Source organism: Pelophylax lessonae (genome assembly GCF_965119305.1).
Source record: "Pelophylax lessonae genome assembly, chromosome: 11".
Lineage (NCBI taxonomy): Eukaryota > Metazoa > Chordata > Amphibia > Anura > Ranidae > Pelophylax > Pelophylax lessonae.
Window position 1 is genome coordinate 14,399,413 of NC_138778.1, and position 12,831 is coordinate 14,412,243.

General features: G+C 44.8%; 1 protein-coding gene across 1 annotated transcript in view; it reads right to left on the bottom strand.

Moving 5' to 3' along the window:
• The window catches only part of DNAH9 (dynein axonemal heavy chain 9), a 346,411-nt gene that overhangs the window by 156,454 nt on the left and 177,126 nt on the right, over nucleotides 1-12,831 (bottom strand). The window contains exons 39-41 of the mRNA XM_082272319.1: nucleotides 4,927-5,092; nucleotides 2,115-2,217; nucleotides 1,646-1,885 (exon numbers count right to left, since the gene is read on the bottom strand). Of these exons, the coding sequence (XP_082128445.1) occupies nucleotides 1,646-1,885; nucleotides 2,115-2,217; nucleotides 4,927-5,092 (509 nt within the window). The remainder of the gene's footprint in view (nucleotides 1-1,645; nucleotides 1,886-2,114; nucleotides 2,218-4,926; nucleotides 5,093-12,831) is intronic.

Sequence of the window (12,831 nt, forward strand, 5' to 3'; positions counted from 1 at the left end):
AATTATTTGGAGGAGCCTCAAAGACCAACAGGCCTAATGACTGATTGTTTTATGTTTGTAAGGAATGTTTTTTCTCCTTATGTTAATTTTAAGGTAAAAGGGTTAATAAAATGGCTGCTGTGGCCAATTAACTCCAAGCACGGTGTGGTCTCAATTATTTAGGTAAAGGGAAAGGTTTATGGCATGGGGGTGGAGCCTTTGGCTTTAAGCAGCCTAAGAGTTTGGGGGTGACCTCTATTCTACATTGGTCAAGTGCATTGTAGGCATGTTTTTTTTACTGTCACTGTACGTGTAAAAGCATTTTAAGGTCTTTAAACACACTTTTAAAACAATAGAAACTAATTTAAACACATAAAAGATACTGAGAGACAGAGCAAGAGCTATGGAAAACACAAAAATATTTCATTTTTAATGATTTATATAGTAAAATAACATTACAAAAAAACGCAATATACCGGGACCGCAAAAACTGAACTGCGATGGAGCGGGGGTTTACTGTATATATATATATAAAAGAGGGAAAGAGATAGAAAGAGAGTGAAAGAAGGAGATAAAAAAGGAAAGCAAAGAGAATATATATATATATATATATATATATATATATATATATATATATATATATATATATATATATATATATATATATATATATATATATATATATTAAAACCAAATAGATCCAATCTGCAGCACCTTGTATATTTATCAGAAGAGTAAAATACTCACAAAGGAGACATCAGAATATCAAACAATATTAATGTTTCAGATCCATTAAGATCCTTCATAAGGAATATATATATATGGGAAAAGAGAGAGAGAAAGAGTAAAAAAAAAAAAAAAAAAGCTAATGTCCTCCAATTATAGCTGAACTCAAGAGACTTCAAAGAAAGAAAAAGGGAAAGAGAAAGAAAGAGTAGGAAAGAAAGAAAAAAAAAAAAAAAAGGAATGTAAAAAAAGAGAGAAAAAAAAAAAAGAAAAAAAAGGAAAGTGAGAAAAAGAAAGAGGGAGAGAGAGAAAAAAAAAAATACATTTTTTGTCAATTAGAGGTAAACGGGAAACCTGAAAGAAATGAAAGAAAAGGGAAGAGAGAGAGAGAAAAGAAGAGGGAGAGAGGAGCGAAAGAGAGAAAAGAGTGACCGGTGAAGCAAAGAAGAAAAGAAAATACTGTACAATTAAAGCTCAACTTTGGGAAACCTGAAAATTCTCCCTTGACCGCACTGCAGAAGGTAACTGCTTTTTTAGACTAAGGGATGATAAGCAATTTTACTTACCTGATCCTCCACTCTATGGCAGATGGCGCTCCCCCATGCTCCGGTGGTGGACTGTCCTTGGCATCCTCACATCTAATACAGAGCTATGGGACTTGAATTGATTTGATGATGTCAATGGACCTTATAGTGCTGGAGCTTGAGGGAGAAAAGACTGCAGGGACTAGTCTAGCAGAACAGAGGAGCCTGCAGGAGGGGAGGATGAGGTAAGTAAATCTACTTTTCCTTAACCCTCAACCTAAATGAGGAGTGATCCCCTTGCAGTGTAGACGCAGCCCCGCTGTAAAGGAGAATTTTCTAATTTCCTGGAGTTCAGTTTTAAAAACATGAACAGGAGTTTAGAGAAGGGGAACGGTGGAACGGATATCACTACTTACCTGGAAAATGTTGGAGAGGTCCCGCAGGTTGAAGATGTAGTGGAATTTGATTGCGGTGGGCAGGAAGCTGGAGGTGACCTTCTGATGAAGTGATAGGGCCAGGTTGATGAGTTGCTGGGTGGTCTTTTGCAGGGGGGCCGGGAAGTTTCCCACTTTAAGATGCTGAGTCAGGATGGTGCTGTAGATGGTGGACAGGGCGTCCATGCCAGGGAAGGACAGGGCAAACACGCTGAAATGTCTCTGTGCAGAAAGAACCGGCACCATTTCAGATAAACGTATTTACACATTCAAAAGCAGAAAATCCATTATAGTACAGCTGGCCATGTGAGTCATCTGAGAGTTTCAATGTCCTATCTCGACTAAAAATCTAGAATTTGGATTACGGAATTGGTATAATTGAGATGGGACCCCAGCCATAAGAACATTTACACAACGACATGTGCAGAGGAAATCCAGTGGAGGTACTCACCTGTAGACGGGGGTTGATGGTGAAGCTCCCGGAGGTGGGGTTCATGCAAGAGACATACTGCACTTTCATAATCTCTTTCATGGTCAGCTTGTTCCGATCATACCTTCAAAACAAAGCAAAGTTGGCTTATCTCTACAAATCTGTATAAATGACAGCATAGCTAAGCCAAAGGCTTGTCCATGCTGTAGCAGAACCACCAAAAACTCTTAACCAATTAAGCCCCAGCCCTATTTCGGACACTTTTTGTTTACAAGTTAAAATCAGTATTTTTTCCTAGAAAACTACTTAGAACCCCCAAACATTATATATATATATATATATATATATATATATATATATATTATTTTAGCAAAGACTCTGGAAAATCAAATGGCGGTCATTGCAATATTTTTTGTCACGCGGTATTTGCGCAGCGGTCTTTAAAACGCCATTTTTTTGGAAAATGTTTGAAAAATGACATTTCACTGCATTTTAAAAATACTAAACAGTAAAGTTAGCCCATTTTTTTTGTATATTGTGAAAGATGATGTCACGCCGAGTAAATAGATACCCAACATGTTACGGTTTAAAATTGCGCGCACCCCGTGGGATGGTGAAAAACTATGGTCAATAGAAATCTCAATAGGCGACGCTTTAAATTTTTTTAACGGTTACCAGTTTAGAGTTAGAGTGTAGCTCTTTTTTTTTTAATTATTGCTCATGCTCTGGCAATCGCGGCGATACCTCACGTGTGTGGTTTGAACAGCGATTTCATTCGCGGCTCGACTTCCGTATACGTTTTCTTTTTTGTGCGTGAGCTAACGGTGACGGCGGCGGCTAAAAATTTTTATTTTTTTTTTCCTATTTATTTTATTTTTTTTTAACTTTATTACAGGTTTTTTAAAAAAAAAAAATCTGATCACTTTTTTTGCTGTCACAAGGAATGTAAACATCCCTTGTGACAACAATATGTAGTGACAGGTGCTCTTTATGGAGGGATTGTGCGTCTAAAAGACCCTAGACCCCTCCACTACACTTCCATGTATGCAAAACGCCGAAAACTGTGTTTTTGCATACAGCCGTTTTTTAAATTTGCCGCCTTTTGCAGCACAGTAACCCGGAAGTGACGTCATGGACGCCGCCTCCGGGTTACGTCATCGGAGACCCGATCAAAGCCGTTTCTGGCTTTGATCGGGACTCCATTCAGCCGGAAGACGTGCCGGCTGGGTGCTCGGGTCTCCCGGTGGGACGGGAGGCCCGTTAAAAGTCACGGAAGGCGGCTGGGGGGGACGGGGGGGACGTCCCCTCCCGCTAACCCGGGTAACAATCGAGCGGTTCCCGAGCCATATCGGTCGTTACCAACGGAAAGCCGACCGTTGTCACTAAACCACGGTACCGGGATGGTGCCTCTAGCTAGAGGCATCATCCCGGTATAACCTCGCAAAGTTACCCGATGTTTATATACCTCAGTTTGCGGTAAGTGGTTAATAAAGAACCTCAACACACATACACTTTATAGTAAAGACCCTTCCAAATGATGGAGTTCATGTTTCCCCAGTGAAGGTCCTGTTACTTCACCATACAAAGATATTTTATACAATTGTGCTCTTCCAACCTCGGGGTAACAGTTTGGTGAAGACCCTTTTCTTTTCCACCATTGTTTCACCATTGAGACATAGTTTTACCAGTTTGGTGTGGAGGAACTGGAGTGTCCTGCACAGAGCCCTGACCTCAACCCTACTGAACATCTTTGGGAGGAATTGGAATGCTGACTGTGAGCCAAGTCTTCTCATCCAACATTTGTTCCTGACCACAACCCTACTGCACATGTTTGGGAAATATTCAAACTCCAATGGGGAGCCAAGACTTCTCATCCAATATTATACCTGTTCCAGCATGACTGTGCCCCTGTGCACAAAGCCAGCACCATAAAGACATGGTTTGACCAATTTGGTGTTGAGAAACTCAAGGGGTCTGCACACAGCCCTGATCTCAAACCTAATATACACCTTTAGGATGATATGGAACACTGATGGTGATCCAGGTCTTCTCATTCAACATCAGTACCTGATCTCAACCCTACTAAACACCCTAGGGATAAATTGGAACACTGTTGGTGATCCAGGTCTTCTCATCCAAAATCAGCACCTGACTTCTACCCTACTGAACATCTTTGGAATGAATTGGAAGGTAGAGGGTGATCCAGGTCTTCTCATCTAACATCATATCTGTTCCAGCATGACTGTGCCCCTGTGCACAAAGCCAGCTCCATAAAGACATGGTGTGACCAGTTAGGGTGGAGGAACTCAAGTGGCCTGCACACAGCCCTGATCTCAACCCTACTATACACCTTTAGGATGATATGGAACACTGATGGTGATCCAGGTCTTCTCATTCAACATCAGTACCTGATCTCAACCCTACTGAACACCCTAGGGATACATTGGAACACTGTTCATGATCCAGGTCTTCTCATCAGAAATCAGCACCTGACTTCTACCCTACTGAACATCTTTGGAATAAATTGGAAGGTAGATGGTGATCCAGGTCTTCTCATCTAACATCATATCTGTTCCAGCATGACTGTGCCCCTGTGCACAAATCCAGCTCCATAAAGACATGGTGTGACCAGTTAGGGTGGAGGAACCCTGACCTCAACCCTATTAAACACCTTTGGATGAATTAGAATGCTGACTGCGTGCCAAGACTTCTCATCCAACATATTAATGGCCATGGTTCTTAAATAGGATGTTCACCAAGCTCTTATCAATGTGATGTCAGGTGTCTACAAATGTTTTGCCACATAGTGTAATGACAGTGCACAGAGCCCTACCAGTGACCATAGTCCATGTGTTGGCGGATGAGTGTGTGTGGCTGCACCGTGCCATACGTGTCCACCTCTGGCATGTTCATATCATCTATAAAGTAGATGAGCCTCTTGGTGCCGGGAGGACCGTAATTCCTTCCCGATTTCTTCTCCAATGGTTTCTCCAGAACAGCTGTGGATGAAAAGAGAAAGCAATGTTTTTAGTTTTATCTGATGAGGTCAGTGTAATATGAACATGAGCAACCTAAAGCGGAGTTCCACCCAAAAGGGGAACTTCCGCTTTAGGTATTCTAACCCCCTGACATGCCACATTTGGCATGTCATTTTTTTGGGGGGGGGAGCGGGTACCTAGTTTTGACAGGTACCCGCTCCCACTTCCGCTCGGAGCGCCGCGGCGCCCTGAAAGGAAGTTCTCCTCTCCCCCTCCCTCACTGCAATCTTCTGGGACATGTCAGAGGTCCCAGAAGATTGCCGGCCAATCAAGATGCGCAGCGCGACTCGCGCATGCGCAGTGGGTACCCGGCTGTGAAGCCGCAAACTGTCACAGCCGGGTGCCCACAGCAGTGATGCCGGCGCCGCCGAGACCAGAGGGAGAGGATCGAGGCTTCGGGCGGCCGCATCGCTGGACCGTTGGACAGGTGAGTGAAAAGGCTGGAACTCCGCTTTAAGTATTTCTACACATTCAAGAACTGAAATCTCCATCATGCCTAAACAGGGAGCTGAGGCCATGCTGACATTTGTAGTCTTTCAATAAAAGCAGCGAGTGTTGTCTAAACTTTTACTTGGATTTATAGGGCTGGTGATTTGGAAACTTTACTGGTGTGCATGAGATTACTGAAGTATAAAGGAGGAGAACAAGCAGTTAGAGCAGTTTATTACATATAATTGAACAAGTGGGCCATTCCATCGGCACCAAGCCCTACTGCATAGGACTAGGTTTCCATTCATTGCACTGATGAAGGCCAACAGGCCCAAAACATCTCTTAACGGAACAGGGCACCCCTGACTGGGTACCTCCGTTGACAGATGCTCCTAGTGCTTCCCGAGGGGCTCCAAGCACTCCACCAGACACCGTAACCACTTCAGACCCCACAAACTGCCACGGCTTGGTTAGGGTCTCACCATTTCCTATCCACCCTGGACCTCCGACAAGGCTCCAGGTTCGCGTGGGTGAACCTCTCTTTCCCCAGGGAGTGCAGCAGAACAAGCTCTTACACAAGCTCTTACAAGAGCTTAGTGATTCTCTAAGGGAGTATGAAAGACCATAGCAATGCCTTGTAGCATATCCCAAACCCCCCCCCCCCCCAATAAGAGACAGGACTCTAGATTGAGGGTGAACTAACTCTAGAACAACTTTATTGAACAAGACTTATATACAGTTTTCACCCACAAGGTTACCGCCTACGTGGACCTTGTTGAAGACTAAACGTGATATTCACCATCCAATAGGAACGGAGTTTTACACTCTCATACAGTGTACACAAAAATATACAATGTGGGACAATCCCCCCTCCCCCTTAGCATCCAATCCACATACCTATAAGTTTCTCTTTTAGGCAGACAGACAGAAAAATGGAAGGTCATTAACACTTAACAATGCGAAAGGGCAATCCACATTCCCTCCCAATACACAACAAAAGGAAAACCTGTCTGACATTGAAAGATATGTAATATAAACAGAATTTAGGAAGAACAGATTTCATGGCAAATGGGAATAAATCTTTATATTCCTATATGGAGATATTGCTGGCAAATATGACCGTCCCATCTGAAGCAATTCAAACCATTAATTATCCGTTTTTAACTTCCAGTGACGGTGAGTACCATCACACATCTATATTCAGTTTGGAATAAATAACTTCTTAATACCAAGCTGTATCTGCAGAGGTCTGAGCTGAAGAGGGGTGAACATGAGATGCAGATGGGGGATGCAGAAGTAGGTAGCTGTGAAAGAGCGCCCTAAACTCTGCACTCTGTATGCAGCACACCCCTAAACTCTGCACTCTGTGTGTAACACACACCAACTCCAACAAACTCTCCAACATTATGCACTCCTAGTATTTATTGCCCCTGTATGACCCTGTCACTGTTAGTAAAATGTGACCACACCCACTATTTGACGCAGTTTGGAGGGTGTATGTGTATTGGGGCGGGGAGTCGTGGTTGAGTTCCTGCAACTATTTTCTGAGGAAAAAAAGCCCTGGCTACCGTTGTTTTTTTTATGTGAAAAGATGGATATATGTGAGGCTAATGTATCCAAGAGGAGTTAAAAGAAGTCTCTTGGAAAGGTGTGGTGGCTACAGATATCAGTCTTCCATTTGGCTAATCGTGCCTGGATCAGGAAACAAATGTCCATCTATGAGCAGCCTGTGACCTCTTCTGCTAACCCCTGCCTAACCAATCCCCAATGGCTTATCCAAAGTGGCTTTGTCCAACTTCTATGTGTCAAACACAAGGCCCCTGGGCCGAATACGGCCCTCCAGGCCATTTTATGTGGCCCTTGCACCTCTACTAGAGCTGCAGTGGAGATCCAAAGCTCTCTTGGGCCTCCTCTAGACCCTGCACTTTCTGCTTCCCAGCTCTGTCCCCAGCTTCTTCCTAGCAGCAACACCAGGTAAGGGGGTGCACTTTGATGTAATGGAGGGCAGTGGTGGGATTCAGCCGGTTCGTACCGGTTCCACAGAACCAGTTACTAAATATTTGGAAGTTTGCAGAACCCCCTTGTGACCATCTGTATATCATCCGCTTACCGATCTGCTGCTCGCTCTGTCCTCTGTCCCTGCTTGTGGCCGCGGCGGCAGCGCTCTCTCTCTCTGCTGGGAGGCGGCCGGAGCCCACACACTGCACCGGTTGCTAGGCTAGAGCCGCTTAGCATCTAGCAACCAGTGACCTCACCCCTTTCTCCTCCAGGCCGCTGCGTCGCCACCTCCCAGAAGTTCCTGCCTATTACAATTTGGCTCTAGTAGGCTTCAGGAAAGGATGGACCCGGGGCGCAGAGCAGTGCGCCCCGAGCCCACCCATTGTGTGACAATAGCGAATGAAAATTCGCTATTGTGACACGGATCCTCCTCCTGGCCAATCAGAAAGCGGGTCTGAGACCCGCTTCCTGATTGTCTGAAAGGCAAACCCCATGCCATTGGCCAAGGAGGAGGCGGGAGGACTCGAGGAGACGCGGGGACTGAAGAGAGGAAGCCACCGCTACAACTGGTAAGTCAAGTGCACTGGTCTCGAGGGGGGGGGGCAAGTTGGCACGCTGTTCACTCTGCATTGAAGGGGGCATGAATGATGATCTCTGTATTGAAGGGGGCATGAATGATGATCTCTGCTTTGAAGGGGGCATGAATGATGATCTCTGCTTTGAAGGGGGCACGAATGATGATCTCTGCTTTGAAGGGGGCACGAATGATGATCTCTGCTTTGAAGGGGGCACGAATGATGATCTCTGTATTGAAGGGGGAACGAATGATGATCTCTGTATTGAAGGGGGAACGAATGATGATCTCTGCATTGAAGGGGGCACGAATGATGATCTCTGCTTTGAAGGGGGCATGAATGATGATCTCTGCTTTGAAGGGGGCACGAATGATGATCTCTGCTTTGAAGGGGGCACCAATGATGATCTCTGTATTGAAGGGGGAACGAATGATGATCTCTGCATTGAAGGGGGAACGAATGATGATCTCTGCATTGAAGGGGGAACAAATGATGATCTCTGCATTGAAGGGGGAACAAATGATGATCTTTGCTTTGAAGGAGGTACAAATGATGATCTCTGCATTGAAGGGGGCATGCTGGTCTCTGCATCGAAAGGGGGCACGAATGATCTCTGCATTGAAGGGGGCACGCCGCATGCTGGTCTCTGCATTGAAGGGGGCACGCCGCACGCTGGTCTCTGCATTGAAGGGGGCACGCCGCACGCTGGTCTCTGCATTGAAAGGGGTCACAATGATCTCTGCATTGAAAGGGGGCACACTGGTCTCTGCATTGAAAGGGGGCACGATGATCTCTGCATTGAAAGGGGGCACGCTGGTCTCTGCATTGAAAGGGGGCACGATGATCTATGCATTGAAAGGGGGCACGCAGCACGCTGGTCTCTGCATTGAAAGGGGGCACACTGGTCACTGTGCATCGAAAAGGGGCACGCTGGTCACTGTGCATCGAAAGGGGGCATGCTGGTCACTGCATTGAAGGGGGCATGCTGGTCACTGCATTGAAGGGGGCATGCTGGTCACTGCATTGAAGGGGGCACACTGGTCACTGCATTGAAAGGGGGCACGCTGGTCACTGCATTGAAAGGGGGCACGCTGGTCACTGCATTGAAGGTGGCACGCTGGTCACTGTGCATTGCAAGGGGGCACGCTGGTCACTGCATTGAAGGGGGCATGCCCGCTGGTCACTGCATTGGAGGGGGCACGCTGGTCACTGCTTTGAAGGGGGCACGCATGCTGGTCACTGCATTGAAGGGGGCACGCTGGTCACTGTGCATTGAAAGGGGGCACGCTGGTCATTCTGCATTGAAAGGAGGCACGCAGGTCACTGTGCATTGAAAGGGGGCATGCTGGTCATTCTGCATTGAAAGGGGGCACGCTGGTCACTGTGCACTGAAAGTCGGAACTGGTTACTAAAATTTTTAAATCCCACCACTGAGGGAGGGGGACTCCTGACATCTAATGTAAGGGGATTGGGATACTCTGGACATCTAGTATTAGATACAACCCTTTGAGGGCAATCATAATGTTGATGTGGCCCTCGATGAAGTTGAGTTTAACACCCCTGTTCTATAACATTAGAGCAGCACTGTTTTATTTTCTTTTTTTCTTCCCTTTTGCCATGTGCATAATAAACATGAGCGTCTGGCTGAAATAATTGTCCTGTTTATGTCTTGATCATTCTACAGACCTTCTACTCCAACGTCTCATGTACACAAGCAGCTTTATCCTGGCTGGACACTATGTTGCTGCGGAATACAAAGTGTTTCTGATTATTAAGGAGAAACAGGATGAAGACTTGTTCTCGCTCACAATGTCCTACATGCAGTCTTGGACACTGCTCAATAGTGAGCTGAACATTAACATTCTGCTCATTACCCAGCCTCACAGAACCGCGCTCCGCTACATGAAGCACCGCGTCATAATACTGCCATCAAGTGTTGGGATTGGGTATTGTGCTCAGTACCTGCCAGACTTGACATTTGTGTTCTGGTCTGTGTACGGTCGGGTACTGTCACTGCACTAATTTTTTTTTTTACAGTTACATAGTAGGTGAGGTTGAATAAAGACAATAGTCCATCCAGGTCAACCTGTGTAGGTGTGTGTGGCCGTAATCATCATTTCCCATACCCCTGAATGTTCTGATCCTTGAGATGTACGTCCAAGAGTCTTTTAAAAGTAGCCATACTCCCCGCAGACGTTACCACCATTTGTGGAAGCTTTAACCACTTGCCGACCGCCGCACGACTATCTACGGCGGCGGTCAGCCCCTCACAGGCAAAGTGACGTAGGTCTACGTCGCTCGCCTGTGAGGGTTTAGGGAGCGAGCGCGCGCCGCCGGAGGCGCGCTCCCGCTCCCGCGTGGTCACGGACCCCCCCGCGCGTGTGACCGGCGGACCCGATCGCCGCCGGCCACTCTGCGATCGGCGGGGGAGAGGGAGAAAGTCAGGCAGCTTGTGTAAACAAGCTGCCTGTCATTCTCCTCTCTGTATGAGAGATGATCACATGGATCTACTATGTAGATCCATTGATCACTCTGCATACAGTTGAAGCCACAGCCAATCACAGTTAGAATCACGCCCCTAGGGACACACACAGCCCCTCCCTCTCAAATAAAGTTAACCCCTTCACTACCAGTGTATTTTTACAGTAACAGTGCATATATATAGCACTGATTACTGTAGAAATGTCACTGGTAACCCCAAAAGTGTCAAAAATGTCAGTCAAGGGTCCGATCTGTCCGCCGCAATGTCGCAGTACCGCAAAAAAATCGCAGATCGCCGCCATTACGCGTTAAAAAAAAAACAACAAAAATGACAAAAATCTTTCCCTTTGTTAGTAAACGCAATAACTTTTGCGCAAACCAATCAAAATACGCTTTTTGCGATTTTTTTTACCAAACATAGGTAGCATAAAACAAATTGGCCGAAAATATTAAAAAATTTTGATTTTTACATTTTTTTGGGGGGGAATTTCATATAAAAAAAAAGGGAAAAATATTGCTATTTTTGCAAAATTTACGCTCTTTTTTTGTTTATAGCGCGTGATCAAAAAATCGCACAGGTGATCAAATACCGCCAAAAGAAAGCTCTGTTTGTGGGAAAAAAAGGACGCCAAATTCGTTTAGGTACAGCGTCGCACGACCGCGCAATTATCCGTTAAAGTCACGCAGTGCCGAATCGCAAAATACCCTCTGGTCGTTTAGCAGCCAAATCCTCCGGGGCTTAAGTGGTTAAGGTTATAATTCCCCTGGCATCCATAAGGACCTTGATATTACTTGGACACCTGGGTACACTGCACATAGGATCACCTGCCCAAACTATTTTATACCAATATAGAGGTAAATTGCCCCCTACTGCTGCTATAGAGATGCATATAATGCTAAATTGAAGACCATGTCCTTACAAATGTTTCTTATATAATTTTTTCTAACCAGGAAGCTGCATGTTTGTCCCTCTGTGGTGGTGTCTGAACGACCATATACTAGTGCCCCCCTTTTTTGGACCTATATGCTGCAGTAAAGTCAATATAATGAATGCATTACCAACTTTATAGTAATTGCACCAATACGTCCTATATAATCCTTGAGTGGGATATACGGTTCACGTTCAATAGACAATTACTTCTTTGAACCCGGTTTGGACCATTGATCTGCATCAATTTGGGTCAGTATGCAACATATGTTCTATTAACATATTGATTAGAATACTTCTCTAGGATGTATACGCCACAGTTTCAAATATATATTGTCATGTAACATGCACTATGTATATATATATATGAATACTTATTGAATTCTTCTTATGCAACCTATAGAACACTAGTTGATTCTCTGGTCTCTGATTAAGCCCTGAAGAAGCGAGGTCAAGCGAAACGCGTTGGCTGTACAGGAACCACATCCATCCTTGTGACTGAGACTTCACCATCTGGTTACCTACTTTGTTTTCCCCAATTTTAATTATATGTGGTATATGTATATGTGTTTTTTCAGGCATGCTTTTATGCCTTTTCTTTTATCAATCAGTAATTCATAAAATGTGTTTTTACTTCACTATTGTGTGGCGTTGAGTGAATTGACCATGTCATTTGAGCCCTTAACCACTTTACCACCGGAGGATTTTGCTGTCTTACGTCCAGGCCACTTTTTGCGATTCGGCACTGTGCGACTTTAACTGACAATTGCGCAGTCGTGCGACGCCGTACCCAAACAAAATTTACGTCCTTTTTTTCCCACAAACAGAGCTTTCTTTTGGTGGTATTTTGAAAAAATAACAATATTTTCACATTTTTTTATATAAAATTCCCCCCCAAAAAAATGTAAAAATCTAAATTTTTTAAAATTTTAGGCCAATTTGTTTTCTGCTACATATGTTTGGTAAAAAAAAATCACAATAAGCGTATTTTGATTGGTTTGCGCAAAAGTTATTGCGTTTACTAACTAAGGGAAAGATTTCTGTCATTTTTGGTGTTTTTTAACAAGTAATGGCGGCGATCTGTGATTTTTTCTGCGGGACTGCGACATTGCGGCGGACCGACCGAACCCTTGACTGACATTTTTGACACTTTTGGGGGTACCAGTGACATTACTGCAGTAATCAGTGCTATAAATATGCACTGTTACTGTAAAAATGACACTGGCAGGGAAGGGGTTCATTTTACTGGAGAGGGAGGGGTTAATGTATGCCTGGTGCTTATTAACGCG